At 39.6% G+C, this 20,078-nt stretch overlaps 1 protein-coding gene across 7 annotated transcripts in view; it reads left to right on the forward strand.

Annotated features, from left to right (window-relative positions):
• Positions 1–20,078, forward strand: part of ASPH (aspartate beta-hydroxylase) — a 147,526-nt gene that overhangs the window by 20,443 nt on the left and 107,005 nt on the right. For 5 of the 7 annotated variants that reach the window (XM_066626211.1, XM_066626214.1, XM_066626217.1 and 2 more), the window contains 3 exons: positions 3,933–4,082; positions 4,438–4,482; positions 6,730–6,798. In XM_066626211.1, the coding sequence (XP_066482308.1) occupies positions 3,933–4,082; positions 4,438–4,482; positions 6,730–6,798 (264 nt within the window). The remainder of the gene's footprint in view (positions 1–3,932; positions 4,083–4,437; positions 4,483–6,729; positions 6,799–20,078) is intronic. The other 2 variants (XM_066626213.1, XM_066626215.1) reach the window with 1 other exon arrangement.

Genomic DNA, 20,078 nt, shown 5'->3' on the forward strand with positions numbered 1-20,078 from the left:
AACACACATGCAAGACCAAATGATTAATGTCGCATCTAGTTTGACCCTTGCAAGTTTATATGATTATAACTTTGAAATCACTTTTATATGGACTCTAGAATATAACTTTCAATCTTCATCTCTACCTAAATCTCAGAGTCAATAGTGGTTTCCTTAGATTCTGGGCATCATTGTATGCTACACTGTATTCTTGTGGCTTCCCTGTCCAACCATGTTATAATAAATTAAAAATGTATTGGTCTGTACTGTCATTAAAGCTAGGCAAAAAGCTTTATTTTTGTCTTGATTTCTCCTGCAGTTTTATTGTCTTCCTGCAGAAAGAAATATGGTACTGTATTGTGTTTTTGTAGACACTCTTTTAGTGTAGAATCCTAATTTTGAGTTTAAGCTGAATTATCTTTGTTAGAAAAGTATCTAAGGCTGCATTCCTATCCACACATACCAGAGAGTAAGCCCCATTGACTATATACCCTTTCCCTAAAAAAGAAAAAAGAAAAAAAAAAAACAACTTAAGGTGCAACCTGTGAGTTGCATGGTTGAACATTTTAATTAAGGTGAAACAGGAATTGCAAACTGGAAAGACAGAGAAATGTCCTGAGTGAATTTCTTTCAAAAGTGAGCCTTCTGGCAATCGCTAAAAACCTTTCTTTTTCGTTAAACCTTTTCTCTTTAGTTTTGCCGGTTTCGTATTTTGGGGATATTAACTGTTTTTATTCTGGTTTTCAGTATTTTGTAGTATTTTTCTTACTATAATTTTATAAAATTACATAATTTCTTATGTGCAGGGGGATGCCAGGGCAGAAATTTTAAATAAAGGAATTTTCAGTTGGAGTGTCAAGGAAGAATACTGGGGGAGTGGAAATAGCCATTGTAAAAAAGGCAGTAGAAATACAGAAAAAAATGTCTTCGGTGCTGGTATAATCCACTAATGAGCCTTATTTTTCTTTTTCTGGTTTTCATCTCCTAGAAGTATTTGGCTATATTGTTTGTGTTTATTGCTCACAAAAACATAGAACAAAATTACCTGAATGCAATAATGAGAATTAAAAATTAGCAAAAGTTAAGCCACATAGTTCTGGCCTTGATAGTCAGTGAGGTGAAATGAGAGGAATCAAACCCTGTGAAATTGAGAGATATGACTTGACAATGAGCAGAGCCAGGCATGGCACTCTAATTAAAGGCAAGCTGATGGTATTCTATATAGATCTATATGGTATGTGGTGTTACAAATTCAGTTTTTATATCAGCGGTGACTTGATTATTATTGGCAATTTATAATAAACTTTGGTGTATTAAATTGTTTTTCATAACTGAATAATTTGGGTTTTTGTTTTGTTTTTTAAAGTTCCTAGGTAGATCATCTCCTACCAAGGAGAAAAAAAGTATTCGTAAGGGGCAAATCTTCTTTCTTCTCATTTCTCTGTACGATGCATTTAAGTCTAAGTTAGTCACTTAATAATTGAAAAGTCACTGAAAAAACAGTTAATGCATCAGTACTCAAATCACTGCACAAACTGTTCACAGTGGGTTTTGTTTTTGCAAGGGAGATCGTAAGCAAGATCATTGCAGCTGTTTGGTCCTCTGGCCAGTGATCAGCCCAAAGAACTTAGACAATATCTACATGCCTGTTACCCAGAAATTATCAGACATTATGTTCAGACATTCTGCCCTCAATCCAGCATACCTAACTTCATAGAGTCCTTGTCTTCAAAGAAACCATGCAAAATTACATATAGAAAGAAATAAACAGGTCTGTTAATTTCATGGTTAACCCCTGCCCTCTTCATGCCACTCTTCAACAGTATATGGTTTTGTAGTGCAAAAGGCATCATTTTGGAAAGCAACTAACATTTTTTACATGCTGTAGATAATGTTCTCTTACCCGTTTTCTTGCTTCCCAACCCTGCACTCTTGACTTCTTTGATAATACTTTAACACAAAATTACAGGCATCCCCCCCATAGCCACAGATCCAGCTATCCACAGGTCTGCATCCCTGCCCATTAACTTCATTTTGCTTCTTACTGGTTGCACCTTGCAAGAATGTCTTTCCTTTTACAGAATGCTATAAGCATGCAAGCTTATAGAATAACATGCTGACAGGCAGCCTGGACACTAATGGGAAGCAGCCAGAAGGTTTACATATTAATAAAACATGTTAGTATTTGCTTCGTCTCTTCTCTGTCCCAACAGGCAGCCCAATCCTGAGCCGCCCAGGGTGCCCAGGCTCAGCGGCACCGAGAACAGCTACCACCGGATCCTGCGCACCCTGGGCTACTGTGGGAGGCGCCTTGGGATAAAGGGATTTTCATCCCGTTCCCCCTGGTAAGGTAAATAGCCCTGTAATGGGGCTACTCTCTTTACCGCTGACCAAAAGGTTGGCGGTAAGGTAAAGGTGCTCATGTAGGGCGCAGAGCCCTCCATGAGTGCCTTGGATCCTGCGGAGCAGAGCTCTGTGGGACCATCTTCCATCCCTCCCCCAGGCACGCCTCCAGCTCGCCCCCTCCCCACGTCGCGCCTCCCCTGCCCTCTCTCTGCCCCCCTCCGGCCTCCTCCCTTCCCGGAACACCTCCTCTCTTTCCCCACTTACTGTGCTGTGGCTCAGCGGTCCAGGAGACCGCCAAGCTGTGGAGGCTGGGCGACCACTCCTCGCTAGCCCAGTAACGGCCAGTGCTGGGCTAGCACAGGTGGGAGTCTGGCAGTGAGGCTGGCAAATGTGCCTTCCGGCGTGCTTGCAACAGTGCTCAGCGGCATGAAGCCATGCCACCGAGCACAGGATTGGGCTCTGAGTCAGTTGAAGAGGGCAGCCTGACCAGAGGCTTGACTTGGAATTTGCTTCCAGGTGGTATAAAGACTTTAACTTGTTAAAATAATTAAAACACATTGGTTTGTGCTTTATTGTTTAGTGAGTGTTCCCATTTAGAAAATATTTGGCATACAAAATGAGGATATTAGATTTATATATGACTTTAAATCATGAACATTTTTTGATTTGATTTTAAATCAATCTAGAGCAGTGGTTCCCTACCTGGAATACGGGTACCCCCAGGGATATTTGTCAGTACCTTTAGGGGTATTTAAAATAGAATTGAATAATGGAAGAAAAGGGTTGGTCTGTATTAGAATGCCTTGCAGGGCTGGCATTAGAATGTCTTGAGGGGCTAATATGAGGGGCACAATTTATGGAAAAGGGCTGCCAAGGGGCACGCAAGTGAAAAAATGTTGGGAACCACTGATCTAGAGTAATACCTCCAATAATGTAGGGGATCCATTTTTAGGAAGCTAAAAGTTGTCTGATACAGCAGTGTAGGAGATACCATTGACTGTAAGGCAGGAAGGTGGCATTGGTTGGCCAGAATAGTGTGCACCACTTAATGACGGGGATACGTTCTCCAATCCCTGTTGTGCAATTAGGTTGTTAAGTGAACATTCAGTCCAGTCTAGTGACTTTGTTGTGTAAACAACACTCCCTGCCAGAAACATGCAGGCTGTACAGGCTACTGGAGATAGATTACTTCTTTTTTGTATTAAGGGACTCTTTGTTGTGTAAACGGACACTCTGCTACATGCTATGGGAGTCCAGACTGCCTCATTAAGAGCCTCTTTGTTGTGCTTTGACCACCATCATATATGTAGTTCATTGTTAAGTGGAAGGTTGTTAAGCAGTGGATGCCTGTACACTGTTGTCATGGGCTGAAGTAGTATAAATCAGCTCAGGACAAAAAGCACTGTAACAAAACAGTGCTAAAGGAAGTGACATTTTTTGGAGGTATTGCTATATAATCTAAAGCAGTATATAGCAATACCTTTAAAATAAATGCATCCACTGTACAACTTGTTCTAAATTTTGTGCTTGAAAATAACTGATTGCTAACTTTTAATACTGTGTATAGCTGTGCTTTCAGATAATAATTCACATTATTTATTTTATAGAGACAAAACATGGAGGAAGCAAGAATGGCAAGAAAGAAGGGATTTCTGGAAGTTCCTTTTTTACCTGGTTTATGGTTATTGCACTGCTGGGAGTGTGGACATCGGTCGCAGTGGTTTGGTTTGAACTTGTAGATTACGAGGAAGTCTTAGGTAAGAAGTTCAGATATCACATGTACGTAATTAAGAGTATATTTAATGTTCTTGGATACCTGGTTTCACAATTTTAAAATGCTGGCTTTTACAATAAAACTACCTATTCATGATTTATTTACTGCCAACATCAGAAGTAGTAAAAAGCAGTGAATCAAGGTGCAATTAATTAGTTGTGAGGTCTGGAGATCAGGGGAAAACCTCAGCTGTGTTTATGTATATTCCTAACCAGTAGTGCAGGGAAAATTGGGAAGGCTATGTTGCAGGTTGAAGGGGGGGGGGAGTGTTATGTGGCTTATTTGTTTGGGATCTAATGATCTGAATAATGGTTTTTATATTTTTACTATGCATGCAGCTAAAGCAAAGGACTTCCGTTATAACTTATCAGAGGTACTCCAAGGTAGGATTATAGAGAAATGAACTATGTTTGTATCCTCATGAGCTTGAAAACTAAAAGTTTCTCCGACAATTGATTGGTGTTCGGTGCCCCCCCCCAACTTGAGGTGGTCTCTTTGTTACTAGCTGACACACTCTTTGGTGAAGCTAGTCTTTAACCTGAAAATCTACTGCACACCTTTGATTTTTCCTTTCTGAACAGAATAGGGTTGGCTTCATTACTGTATCTTCGTATCCTTCATTTTTAACTCTTTAAACTGTTTAGTGTTTAAGCTTCCTTTTGTTCTTTTTGAGGTAGAGGCTGGTGGAAATAAAAAGACAGGAGGGAAGAGGCTGATCTTGTCCAGCTGAGTTGTGCATTTCTTTGTCCTTTTTGGTTGGAAAGTATGTGGGCTAGGTTGTATCCCCATAGTCTCGTGACACTGAAAGGCTTTCTGGGTAACTGCTGGCATGCCAACTTTTCTCTGCTTATCTACTTTTGGCCCTCCTGCTTCTGTTTTGATTCTAGAAACTATTAGAGGCCTGGAGTAGATAACATCCTAAAGTTAAGAACATTTCTCAGTCAAAATTATCTAAGATTGGAGGTTTGGAAGATGACGGTAGAAGGAAAGCAGGCACCTGCAATTTCTTCCCCATACCAGCCATCAACCTTGTTGAAAACACTATAATCTGCAAATTAAGGAGAGGGTCTGAATGTATTCAAAGCATTTAGCAAGTTTCCCTTCATAAAGCTAGAAAGCTTTAGTTAAATTGTGAGCTTCAAGAATGGGGCAGACTCTAAGCAACATTTGTTAATGTCTGCCATTTGTGACTTTTCGAAGGAAAGAATTATAGATATAGGTGTTAGTGAGTTTATTAAAATAGTTTGTGGCAGTGAGTAATTTTGATTTGACTGAAATGTTTTCCCATTTTGAAAGGTTTAATTCTTTTTTTTCTCATTGAGAAAGAAAAATTACTCATAGGAGTGAACGTGTAAGAGCCTCGAGCTTGTATGCTGTCTTTACTCTTCCCCACTTTTGTGCACTGGATGAGACTGAAAGCATCAGTTCACTTTTGAACTAACCACAATTTCCTGTATACTTTGGAATTTGGGGAGCTTTAGTTCATCAAACTTTGGTTAGTTAAGAAATATTGATATAATAACCTTGGTTTGAATACAGTATAGCTCCCTCAAGTATTGGGGAGTTATGGCTAGCTTAGAAGTGCAGGCTTTGCTGCCAACACTAATGCACAAAGAGTGAAATGCTTGTGTTTGCTCTTTCTTGTAATGTCAAAACTATGCTTAGTTATCTCTGAACCAGCCAAAGCAAAGGTTCCACTATAAATGTTTTAAAATAATCTATGCAGACACATTCAGTTTAATTGAGATACTTCGCCAAACCCATGATGTGGTAGTTTCAAAGCCCAAGTCATGCTTTGTGCTTGCAAACAATCGGGTCAACCACTGTTTAGAGCTGCTTTTCTATTTTCATTTTCCATCTGCTTAGCACTGCCATTTCTGGGAGAAATAGCCTTTAGAGGCAGTTTGTCTGTTCAGATATTGAACAAAACCATAATTTAATTTCCTTTATTTTCATTCTGGTTTAATAAAAGAAAAACACTTGCCTTTGATATAGCTTGGTATTTGAAGAGCCAGTGGACAGGTTCTCTGTTTCAGTTTCTTCTCAGCATGACTTCTGCCTTGTTCAATAAATCATAGAAGAAGAAAAAAATCAATTACAAATCCCCCCCCACTATTTTAGTCCACTTTCAAACTATAACTGATGTACAACTCCTGCCAGCTTGGCACGCATCTACTGTATTTGATTACTTTTGCTTGAACTTCTCTTTAAATGCAGCTTTGTCAGTGTATCAGATACAGCAGTTTGCAATTTTCCATAGGTGCGAGAATGCCTTGGTACTGCATGCATCTGTATAGCTCCTGAATGCACTGATTCTGTATCTGAAAAAGATGTATTCAGGATCATGCTTGTTTTCCATCTCCTACCAACAAAGGCACAACCTTTTATAGTTTCTTAAATATTGAAGTGCTGATTAGCTACATGAAAGAATTTCAGATTTCTGTTATGATTTAACAAAAAATTATTCAGGAAAAAATATTAAAGCAATTAATAGGTTTACATTTGTATTTTGGAATGACACTTTTTTAAAAATAAAAGGTTGTCAAATACAGTTCTGCTACATTCCATCACACTTTGAACAAATTAATTTTAAACAGATTTCTGAAATAAGTTCTGTTTATGTGCTCTAGGAAAGCTTGGAATCTATGATGCTGATGGAGATGGAGATTTTGATGTGGATGACGCTAAGATTTTGCTAGGCAAGTACACACCTATGAACCTTTATTCTATGTATTGTTTCTGTTGTAGTATTCATGTATTATGTTGTTTGATCCACCTGCTTTTATTGCAAGATTAAAATGCAATGTAGCATGCAATCAAAATAGTTGCCTCATATGCATTATTACTAATGTAATACTAGTAATTATTACTTCATTGGTAGATCAATATTGGTGAAATTGTATAATTGCTATAGAAGAATTGCTCGATTTTCAAGTCTTGTTTGCATTTACAGTATAAAATTATTTTTAAAACATTTATTCTTAAAAAATTGGGCCATTTCTCATGGTGCATTTATCAAATAAAGGAATTGATTTGATAAATTCTAAGGTAAATTACTATGAGATTGTACCGTTCTCAGAGTGTATCTATTACCATTTACAGTGAACCCTTGGCATCTGCAGGGGTTCTGTTCAAGGAACCCCCACAGATAACCAAATCAATGGATTGGGGCCCTCTACCTTCCAGTCGTTTCCAACGGTGTCAGAAAGGCACTTGTGGTTTTTTAGAAAACTGGAAATGCCTTTCTGACAGCTCTGGGGGGGCTTTCTGAGGCATGGAGAGACTGTGTGCCCCTGGGCCTCAGAAAATCTCCCAGACACTACTGTAAGGTAGCTCTGGTTGCATCCAGGAGGTGAGATGGGGCCCTCCAGCTTGTGTTTGGAATGCATACAGAGTCAAATCTGCAAGTTCCAAACCCACAGATAAACAAGGCCTACCTGTAGTTGCCTTCAGGGGTTTATCTCAATATTAGATGATAGATGTTAGGAAAAAAATACATGGGATATACGTTTAGAGGTGGCAAACATATTGGATGCTAAACTGCTCCTGTGCAGTAACTTTGAGTGGCTATTGCTACTTCATTCCTTTTCCTGTCTTTATTTCTAACCTTTTATTAAACTTTGTTTAATTATACTTGGTAAAGATCTTCAGATATTTTCATTTTGCATCATTGATCATATATGCAGCCAACAGATTTAATGATGTTTAGCCTCAATCGTCAGAAGAAATGCTATCAGAAAGGCCTGGAGAGTTATAAAGACCCAGTGCTACTATTGTTTTTAGGCCTGCATTTAGTGCTTCAGCACATGACATCTATTTCTATCCAATTTTTTGTTATATATTTTATAATAAGGAAGATGAAATATATGATAAATTGTAATATCAATACACAACTCAACTTGTTAGTGGGAAAATTGGGGGAAAAGATATCTGCCTAATTACTCCAAGAATATCTAAAGAAATATGTTGGTTATTAAGACAGTATTACAAAATTTTGTAACTGTTCTGAAATGGATGTGGCTGCTGCCTCTTTCTGCTATGCAGCAATAAAGACTTTGGCTGCAGTTACTATGTCTAAATAATTACATTAACATCTTTGTTTAAAATAGACTTCTTAAACCATATGGTATGGATTATCCTGTAATTTCATAAATTAGTCTCTTTCTGTCCAAAATACTAGTTTTGGGAGTGTGCCCAGTAATATGTAAAACAATTAACAGTTTAGAATGAACATCTTCAGCAAATATCTTCAGCAATATCAGCAAGAATTGAATAATCTGATAGGTTTCAAAGATTTTTTTTAAAAGTTGTATCAGTGTGTAATCTCTTCCTTCTCCGAGGTGGGGGAGGCTTGATCTCCAGAGGGCTTGAAAAGCTCATTGTCATATTACTCCACAGACTCTTGGTGCTTTGCTTATTTTTTATTTGTTGGATTTATAATCTGCCTTTCTCCCTGAAGGGCACCCAAAGCGGCTAACAACAGTTAAAATACAAACAAAATACATAAAACTATAAAAATACAATAAAATACATAAGAACAGTAAGGCCAGCAGCAATAAAACCAATAGTACAGAACAATTATTAAAAAGCAGCCATCATGCCATCTATCTGCTTCTGTGTATCTGGATCACAGAGTCAAATGGAACAGAAGACAGGATAAGTTGACCTTCTCCCAGGGTTAAATTAACCCCCTTCCTTCTTTGACCATGAACTCTTATGCTCTCTTACGGGTCTCTGCGTGTAGGCTCTTCACTGGCAATGCAATTCCATATAGGGCCTGTGGTTGTATCACAGAGTCAAGACAGCCTGCTGTGTTGTTAGCTCTGCCACACTCCTCTGAGGGATGAGGGCCCCTCATGGCCCCCCTCCCAGGGCAGTTAGTTGCTTAGAGGATCTGGGTGCTGCTACTTCCTTGCCCCAGATAGAGGGCTTGCTATTGAAACACCTCTTCCCTCCTGCTTCCTGGCCTCCTTTCTGAGACATCATTCCTTTGGGACTGCTGCAGGCCCAACCTTTACTGTCGTTGGATCTAGCCCAGTCCTTACTCTCCCTGCTGTAATGAGAGTTCCCCTCTGGGTGCTTTGTTTTCTCCTTGCACTTTCCTCCCTTTTGTCTATAAACCCTTCCTGCGCCTTTGCCTCCCTTCTGCTCACTTGTACCTTATCCCACAAACTTCACCCTGCTCCCTTCTTCCCTTTATAGGGTCGAGGCCAGCTCCACCCAGCTATCCCTGGTGCCCACTGATTGACCCCTCCTTCCTGCAGCTGGGAATGGGCAATGCCTGGTAATGTAATTGACAGCCACATTGCCTCTCTCCCAGCTGATCAGCATAGCTGTCTGCTCATGCCTCCCAAGTGGGGACATGTGCTTCTCGCACCAGCTGGCAGGTAGAGTTGTGCATGCTCCTGCTTCATCATCTAGTGCAGGGGTCTCCAAACTTTTTGCCCAGAGGGCCGCATCAAATATCTGGCATGGTGTTGAGAGCCGGAAAAAAATTTAAATATAAAATTTAAATAAATAGAGATAGAACTTAGATGAGTGAATAAATGAATGAATGGGCTCATTCATTCAACCTCTCTGGCCCTCAGATCACCCTCCAGGCATAACCAGAGCACAGCTCTGGTTGTGTTCAGTTGAGTGGGCCAGAGGCTTTCAGGGGACAAGAGCCTGGCTGCGGGCCAGATAGAGGATTGCTGTGGGCCGCATCTGGCCTCCGGGCCGGGGTTTGGAGACCCCTGATCTAGTGGGACATCTCCCTTCCCCTTCCCCTCTGGCTACGCCCTTATGGGGCTTACACAGTGATATCTCTTCTTTTAGGTTTCATTCAAGCCAATAAGATTATAACATACTTCTTGAAAGTTTCCCGCTAATAGAAGAAGGCCTAATAGAATAGGCCTAAAAGAGTCTTGTATTTTTCAAGAGAGGTCAAAAGAATGTGTGTACCATGGAAACATTGAAGTTTTCTTCTAACCTTATCATAGGAAATAATCTAATAGTTAACCATATATTTTTAATTAGATGTTATACCCCTTACGCTCCATTTAGAGAAAGTTCCTAAAAATGGTGGGTCTTCCAAGAACTGTTCATTGTAATATGCAAAATTCATAGGTGATAACCCAGAGTTAAGGCTGCAATCCTACAAATACTTTCATTAGAGTAAGCCCCATTGAACACAAAGAGACTTCTCATAGATATGCTTAGGATTTTGCTGTAATTGGTTTCACTGCCTACCAGACAGTAAATTGTTTGACTTTTCCCAAGCAATATGTGCTTTCCTAAATACAATATGTGATTGTTTTAAGATTCTGCTGTAAGTTTGAAGCTATTTGGTTGCAATCACAATGTGCATTGTAGTGTATGTGTGTCTCCATATAGAACCTTTACAAAAACCATCAACCTGATTTATATGCCTGTATTAATTAACATTTTTAAAATTCCCATCCTCCTCCTGCTGAGACCACTGAGATGGCAAACCATTCTAAAATATTACTGTACCATAGGTAATTAGTTGTATCATTCCTTCTAGAAAGTTGGGAATTCTAACATTACTAGACCAGTGTTTTTGTAGTCTGTTGATGCATGATTTTATCAATCCTTATATAATCTGATAGCAGTCTGTGATCAGATCATATCTTGAGACCACAAGATCACAGTGAGTGCATGTGTGTGATCTTTTGGGAACTGTATTGTGAGAATTGGGGGGGAAGGCGAGAGGGAATGCCCTAGCCTAAAATGATGGATCATTGGTCAGTAATTCTGTGTTTCCACACTTTGACTGCTTTTGTTCATGCATTTACTTTTTCTCTAGGGGCGGGGGGTACTGTATCCTTGGTTTACTTAGTCATGACTAAACCTGCAGTTCTAAACATATGGAACTTGAGAGAAAGGCAGTTCAACTTCTGAGTAAGCATGTATCTGATTGCACTGTAAGGAAATAAGTTCCTTTGAAATAGATCTTTAGTCACAACTGACTAAATTTCGGATACTGTTCTTTGTTTCTATGAGATGTTCTTTGTTTCTCGTAGATGGTCTTTTGTTCATGCACAAGACCACTGATTCATTTTTCAACCATTTTTGCTTTTGCAAAGATTGCTTTCTTCCCATTTACTTAATGAGAAATACATTCCCTCCTTTACCATAAGGTGTATGCTTCTTTCTAAGACTTCCATGTTAAAGAGCCATATATGCTACATCTTATGCTGAGGTAAATTACCAAGCAAACTGAGAAGCAGCTATTGGGGGGAGAGGCAAGTAGGGACCCCTTCTGCTGTGCGCGGCCACCAACTAGATCAGCTGTGTAGTCTTGCAGGATGGGGAGGCCTGACAAAGGCAATCCCAGTGTGAGTAGCGGCAGGGATCAGGATTCTTCATGATGATTCATTCATTCTTTATAATTATTTAAATCATTTTATTTTGTGTCCATTCTAAGTAGTTCATTTCATAGCCTTAAAAGGTTAATCATTTTTGTTGGTTATGCCACTGCCATTAGTGTCTGTGTGTGCTTAAAAATGTATTGCTGGTTCAGGTGTTTAGGCTTAACAGGTATTTTCCAAATTGTTGCTGGGACTTGCTGAAGGGGTTGTCTTGACTAGTGGCAAAATATTATATATAAATCAATCATGAATGTAAAGGCTTCTACACCTCCTGACTTATGCTCCATTTTGCCCCTTCAAAATATCCCTAGCCAGTAACAGACACCTCATGTACTGTATGGTTGAAGAAGGATATGCAAAGCAGGAGCTAAGAATTGGCATACGTGAGGATTCCTGAAGAATTTTTATCATCTTGAAATTCCTTTCCCATCTTTGCTGTTTATTCTGTTGCCTGTGATAACTTTATTCTTGGATTGCATTTAAACTGGAATTACAGTTTTAAAAAGCTATGTAGTTATATATAACCTATAAAAGTTATAAGACAGGACAACATTCTTAAAATATGTAAGGTGTATGAAAGTGTTTGTTTTTAGGTGTCTTTATTCAATTCTGATGAACTGCTAGAAATTGTTAATACGTCTTGTGAGAAAAGAGGTTTTTGTAACCTTTTTAAATGAAAGTGAATACTTACTGTTGTGTGAGTTTGTAGTCCTAAAAAAATATTAGTTGTTAAATCATAACCCAGGTTGCATTTTTAAACCTTAGTAATTTTGATTCTGGGGCTGTTGAACAATCACTTTTTTAAAAGTTGGTTTTCAAGTTTATGGAGAATAATATGATCAATAATGTAGTATACAGTGCCCAGAAAAATTAACATTGTTGCACTCACCTTGTTGTCCTGTTGGTACAGATTGATAATTGGGAGACCACAGTTGTTTTAGTGCCAAACCCAGGCCTCAAGATGAATTTAAGCCATTTCTGCCCAAAGTTGCATATAAGCAATATGGATGAAAAGTGTACATCTGTGGGCTGGGCAGAAATGGGTTAAATAAATCTTAATACTGTTCATCTTTTTAACCAAAGTTTACCATATGTGTGGCCTGTTAATGAAAGCTTCAAAAACTTGGGGCACAATCCTAACTCCTAATGTCAGTTGAGCCAAGGTACACAAAGTCATGGATAACCTCCAGTTCATGCTCAGAGATTGTAATGCAGGGAGGTGAGTCCACATCCTGAACCATGACCTGTGTTTTCTTCAGGCTGATTGTCAGTCCAAAATCTTGGCAGGCCTTGCTAAAACGATCCATGAGCTGCTGGAGATCTTTGGCAGAGTGGGTAGTGACAGCTGCATCGTCGGCAAAGAGGAAGTCACGCAGACATTTCAGCTGGACTTTGGATTTTGCTCTCAGTCTGGAGAGGTTGAAGAGCTTTCCGTCTGATCTGGTCCGGAGATAGATGCCTTCTGTTGCAGTTCCAAAGGCCTGCTTCAGCAGGACAGCGAAGAAAATCCCAAACAAGGTTGGTGCAAGAACACAGCCCTGCTTCACTCCGCTTCGGATGTCAAAAGGGTCTGATGTGGAGCCATCGAAGACAACAGTGCCCTTCATGTCCTTGTGGAAAGATCTGATGATGCTGAGGTTATCTGATAACTGGAGGTTATCCATGACTTTGTGTACCTTGGCTCAACGATCTCCGACACTCTTTCTCTCGATACTGAGCTAAACAAGCGCATCGGTAAAGCAGCTACCACGTTTTCCAGACTCACAAAGAGAGTCTGGTCCAACAAGAAGCTGACGGAACATACCAAGATCCAGGTCTACAGAGCTTGCGTCCTGAGTACACTTCTGTACTGCAGCGAGTCATGGACTCTTCGCTCACAACAGGAGAGGAAACTGAGTGCTTTCCACATGCGCTGCCTCCGACGCATCCTCGGCATCACCTGGCAGGACAAAGTTCCAAACAACACAGTCCTGGAACGTGCTGGAATCCCTAGCATGTATTCACTGCTGAAATAGAGACGCCTGCGTTGGCTTGGTCATGTCGTGAGAATGGATGATGGCCGGATCCCAAAGGATCTCCTCTATGGAGAACTCGTGCAAGGAAAGCGCCCTACAAGTAGACCACAGCTGCGATACAAGGACATCTGCAAGAGGGATCTGAAGGCCTTAGGAGTGGACCTCAACAAGTGGGAAACCCTGGCCTCTGAGCGGCCCGCTTGGAGGCAGGCTGTGCAGCATGGCCTTTCCCAGTTTGAAGAGACACTTTGCCAACAGTCTGAGGCTAAGAGGCAAAGAAGGAAGGCCCATAGCCAGGGAGACAGACCAAGGACAGACCGCACTTGCTCCCGGTGTGGAAGGGATTGTCACTCCCGGATTGGCCTTTTCAGCCACACTAGACGCTGTGCCAGAACCACCTTTCAGAGCGCGATACCATAGTCTTTCGAGACTGAAGGTTGCCAATACACAATACAATGTCAGTGCTTTCCAGCACTGACATAAAGGCAATGCAGCTAAGGGAACAAACATTCACTTACTTTGAGGAGGCCTCCGTGAGTGACAGCCAACTGCAGGATCCAGCCCATGTCCCATTGGTACCGCTGTGGCAGTGCTGGAAAGCACTGACATAAGGGGTTAGGATTGCGCCCTTAGTTGTGTTTAGTTAAGTTTTGGTTTTTTGCTTTTTTGTAATTTTATCTGCTGCTTTTTTGCTTATATTTTGTTTTACAATTGTTTCTACTCTTGTGTTTTTTTAGCCATTGTGAATGGTTTGAGTTTTTAACTATAAAAGTGAGATAAGTTTTTGATTGGTAGGTGACAAACACCTATTGTAGAAAGCACTGCTGTAAAAGTGCCTTCATTCTTTTCTCATGGTGCTGAGTAACAAACTGCTAGAAGAATAAAATGCTTTAGACTACACTCTCTTTATGTTCATTCTCTATAATACTTTCCAGTTGTGAAGAACACCATATGGATGCTGTCAAAACACAGAGTGCCTTTTGTGAGTGGTGTCTTCCAAGTGACAAGTACTTGCTCCAAATGTACAAACATTTGGCACTAGCACTAATTCACTGACAGATGGTCTGTTGGATAGGTGATTGAGAGCATCTAGTGTAATGAGGAATACTTCAAAGCAGGGGTTAACTGATCCCCAGCATCCAATCAAATATCATTTTAAGGATTCAGAAGACAATGGAATTGGATAAGGTCGCCAGAATTAACAGAGGATATTGCTGTAGCGACTACTTCTTTAAAACTATCTACCCTTTTATAGATAGCAAGTTGCTTGTGAAGGAGTGGCTCCACATATTGGTGAGCAATGACCTGATTTAGCATTTACGTCCTCTTATACTATAGATGATAAAGTGCTGCAATTAGGTGACTACTTCACCACCTCTGGAGTACCTGTTAAGACTTATGAGTGATTGTATAAGACAGAGGTGTCCAAACTTTTTGGCAGAAGGGCCACATCATCTCTCTGACACTGTGTTGGGGGCTGGGGAAAAAAGAATTAATTTACATTTCAAATTTGAATAAATTTACATAAATTATAATATATTAGAGAAGGAAATTCTATGAATGAATGAAGGTCTTGCAATAGCTCAAGGCCTATAAAAGGCCTTGCACAAAGCAAGGCCGGTCTTTCCTTTGCTGCCACTGCTGCATCACAAATGTGAAACAGCAAGTAGTGGAGGGAGCCCTCATCCCACAGCTCATGTGAGAGGTTGAACAGTCACCCTCATGCTGTAAGCACTTGCGTTGGGCAAGCTTAGGCTCCAGCAAGTCTCTAGAGGGCCAGAGTCTCATTGGAGACTGGGGGCTCCCCGCAGGCCGCATTGGGAGTCCCCAAGGGCTGCAAGTGGCCCCCGGGCCGGGGTTTGGGCACCCCTGGTATAAGAGGTTGGTATCTGGTAGGCTTTGAGCTTGGACATGGAGATTATGGAATCTTGGCATAATGAGGCAAGGAATCTGGATCTAGTCCCTGTCTGGAGTGTCTAAACCTGCTTTGATCGTATGAGACCACATCTTGTGTAGTTTTAGTCTTGGATCAGGAAAACTTCCAATTCTTTGAATTAAAAAGTCACATCTTTTCATAATCCAAACTGTCAACGCAAGTTACTGATTGTGACTCCCATGAAATAATAGACATAATTTTTCTTGATGGCTTAGAAATAAGGACAATATTTAATATTGTCTGTCTTGATTTCCTAAAGCAGAAGTTCCTGGACACATGGGGGGGGGGAGAGCTCAGTAATTGGAAGATTGGAAGGAATTGGAAGGAAATAGTGTAATACAAATTTTTAAAAAGAAGTATGAGGGGAAAACCTTGGAGTTATAGTCCATCTTGCCTAAATTTTGTCTTGGGTGAACTGTGGAAAAAGATTAAAATTAGAAGGTTAAATTTGTAGAAGAGCAAGCTTTAGCGGTGGAAGAATCAGCATGGCTTTTGTATAGTAAACTATTGACTTGAGTCACTTGAAGTTTCTGGGAAGTATCCACAAGGTTGTAGATAGTGATTATCTGGTAGATCTCCGATACTTCTAAGATGTATTTGACAAAATTCCTCAACTAGTCATTCTGAACAAACTGAAGAATCATGGTAGAAAGAGGTCACAGCTTTTTATGGATCATCATGGTTTAAGAGGAAGCAGAAGGTGAGGAGTAAACAGTTTTTCATAATTGTGGGAAGTAAGAAATTTGCTCTGTATTCATGCTGGTACTTTTTCATTTATCCTTTGAGTTAGGAAGAGCAGTGAAGTGTTCAAGTTCCAGATGCCACCAAGTCAGTAGTGTAAATATATCTTTCTCAATATTTCTTCAACTTCTTTGTTATTGGAAAAAAGGTTTGCATCCTAACCTTTAACACTGTGCATGACATCCTGAGAGTGCAACTCTCCTTCATGAATGGAGCTCCTAATCACAGATAGCCACAGTGTGAATGATTGGGAAACAACCCAATGAGCTTCTTGGCCATTTTTTTAATCTTTCAAATTCTTCTCACTAACTTGCTTAGCATTCTTTTTAGCGTCTATTCTTGTTAGACTACTGATTGTATACCTGGTCTCTTCAAAGCCTTTTATTTCAGTATCCTTTTTCCACCTAACTTCTGCCTTCTGTCTCTCTCTCCCTCTCTCTTTCCTTTTATTCTTGTGTAGGCCTCACCAAAGATGGCAATAATGAAAACATTGATTCACTTGAGGAGGTCCTTAATATTTTAGCAGAGGAAAGTTCTGATTGGTTTTATGGCTTCCTCTCATTTCTCTATGATGTAATGACTCCTTTTGACATATTAGAAGAAGAAGAGAGCGATGCAGCAGATGATGTTGATGGTACGTCACAGAATGAAGGGGTTCAGGGAAAAAAGACTTGTGTTATTGTGGATTTACAAAACCAATAACTTTCATTCAGGGCTCAATTTCATTTTCTGGAAATGTCCATGCTGTTATTAAAGAGCAACAGGGTTATGGGGTAAAACCCCCAATGGACATATCAGCCATATGATGTAGATTCACTTGACAAAAAAGCCTTTTAGAAACTTGCAATTGAGAAAGACTGCTATAACATATTTGTCAGCTAAGGCAAAAATGTCTTTGGCAATATGATTGATTTCTGTACAGCTTTGCTCAGTTTGTGCATTCTTAGCACTAACCTGCACATACTAATTAATTCTTACTTTATTTGTCTTTCTAACAAGTGTGAATTAACTGTAGAATATTTTGGCATGATCAACACATGGTGTAAATATTTATATTTTAGATTAAGATGATGACTATTATTGCATTAAAAGAAGAAACCCATTGTTAAAATTCTTTCATTTGCTACCTATTTCATTTGCTACCATTTCTTTATCCCATTTCTTTATCCCTTTATCCCAAAGGCCCTTTCTTATGTGCCTTTACGGATTTATAGAAAATAATATAGAGAGTGATGGTTAAATTTATTTATCAGGTTAGTTGTTCCATTTATTATATGAAAAAAATGGCATGTAATTGTTTCTTATTGTATATTTTGAAATGGAGCCTTCAGTCTCATTTTCTTTCATATACTATTAACTTCTCAAAAGCAGTTTAATTTGTCAGTTTAGTGGACATTTTTGGAAGTGAGAATCTGTAAATATGTATTTCTCCTGTAATGTTGAGTTTATTAAAGATAATCAATACAAATCGTCTTTTATTTCTTACTAAACTCAGTGACTCGTTGTGGTTTGGTTTTTCTGCCCCATACCCCATTCTTATAGTGAGGTGACATTAGGCAGGTACCCCAGATATTCAGCATATTTTTGTGCATGGTAGGATGGGCAAGATGGAACAGAACCAAATGCAGTATCCATTCTGTGCATGCACACAATTGAACAAATGCTCATCTTGTCTGATCTTGGATTATTAATGCTGGTGTAAATATGAGTTTGTAATGTCTGCAGTCTGAAGAAGAGATCTGTGCATTTCATAGCATGCCTAGCTAGATACTACTGAGCACATAGTATTGGAAAGCAGCTTTATGTTTTGCATAAGCTTCTGCTTTCTTTCCTCTGACACTAACTTGTTTGTAAATGGCTTGCATGAATTATTTTATTCTACTTGTTCAAAATGGAAAGATATGAACTGAACCCTGGATTTCTGTGACCACCTTCAACTGTATCTAATGCAAAGCATGGGTCATCCGCCCCCATTTCCATTTAAAAATTGTTTAAATTTTTTTAAAAAAAGATTTAAACTGTTGGGCATATCTATTCTAGAAATGTTTAAAAGCATCAGTTAACTACGTTGGGAATCATAATAAATTTTGTATCTTTTTAAAGCTACAATTTTCACTATTTGTATTGACTATAACTTTTGGAAATGATTGCATGGGGGAGGGTGTGGGTGAGCAAAGAAGAGCTCTTAAAACCGACCCTGGTAATATGAAATTATCTTTGCATATCTGGGTCAGACACTTTTTTTTTACTTCTGCAATATCTTGTGAAACACCTCTGTGCTAAAATGACCTCTTCCCTGCAATATTTCTTCAGATTAACTTTTTTCCCTTGTCTTCTGCCTTCAGACATTAAGCAAGACATATTCCTGTTTCTTGTTTTGTTTTTCTATATGCAGAAAAATTCTCATTTGAACCTCTGAATTTGTCAACTTTTGTCAGACAGTAATTGCTGCTTATTCTTTTTTGGAGGCAGATGATTTAATTGGCAATGTAGAGTTAGTAAGTATAGACTGTTAAAATAGCAAATAGCTCATGTTCTACTGATTGATATTTATATGAATATATTTTATGTAAGAACTGTATTATAAGGATTATGATCTAATAACTATTTAAATGCATTTCTGACAAGAATAAGTACAGAGCCTGCTTTAGTTATGGCAAACGGAATTCACACCCTATATAATAAAAATCACAATAGATTAGTTGATGATTTATTTTGGAGATAAAAATAATTGAAGTTTCCATCGGAATATTTTATGTTAACTATTTTTTTTTACTCCAAATGTTTTTTCAAAAGACTTTTTTAAAGTATCTGGACCCAAATAGTACTTCACATTCCTTTTGATGAAACCGTAAACTTCAGTCATGACTGAGGTAACTTGTTTTTGATCTGCTCAATGTTGTGATTATTTATTTTTGTATGCAATTAAATAAAAAAATATTTGCCTTAGATAAAGGAATACATGGTATGAGGCTTAAACTGATTGAGGTTTACATGTAAGTATACTAACATGAAAAAGGCATTATTATATACATATGTTCTCCTATATCCGTGGTTTCATTTGTCCACATTCTCAAATTCGCCCATCACACTTATGACTCATCTGTCTTATTTGCAAATGTTTTCGAAAAAGGAGATTTTTCTTTTGCTTTGGAACAGGAGGCAGGAAACAAATAGAGGAACTCATTCCTAGAGGAACTACAGGAGTCAATAGTGACAACAACTGAAAGTCCTATAGCAGCTATGAGTCTAGGTTTTCGCTTTCTGCTATCTGTTCCAAAGTGAAAGGAAGAAAAATCACCATTTCACAAAGTGTTTGCAGAGAGATGAGTCATGAGTGCAATGTGGGGGATTGTGGTTTCAGGTATCCACAGTTGTAGCAGGAGCCTATCCCCTGTGCAAACCGGGGATGCCTGTACACTAATTTTAGATTAAGATCTGAAAAAAATAATTTAGTTGAGGAAAGGATTTGAAGTAGGCTCATAGGAGTCTGAAAGGTGTATGGAGCCCATGAACAATCCAACTCATAATGTTTTTCTGACGTCTTTAAGTTCCCTGGTGGAGACGGGGGCATTCCTGACAGATGGGAATGTCCCTTGTCGCTTCATATAGTCAGGTTAAACCCGAGGGAGGGTGGAGCTCCCTGTGCGCAGGGACCAGGACCCAGATCGTTCCTGTTTCACACAGAGGCTGGTTGCCCTCCTGGAGCTCTCCTGCACAGCGCTTCTTTCTTCTTCTCCCTCCCCCCTCCTGGGGCTCGAAGGCAGGGGCGGTGGAAGCCCTCCGGAGCAGGCAGGCACGTTCCTCCCTGCAGTGCTCACAGCCTGCCTCTGTGCCTTGCCGCTCTGAGGTCCCTGCAGTGTCGCAGCCACACGACTCCTCCCAGGGAAGCAGCAGCAGCAGGATTTTGGCGC

This window comes from Tiliqua scincoides, chromosome 4 (genome assembly GCF_035046505.1).
Source record: "Tiliqua scincoides isolate rTilSci1 chromosome 4, rTilSci1.hap2, whole genome shotgun sequence".
In the NCBI taxonomy this organism is placed as follows: Eukaryota; Metazoa; Chordata; class Lepidosauria; order Squamata; family Scincidae; genus Tiliqua; species Tiliqua scincoides.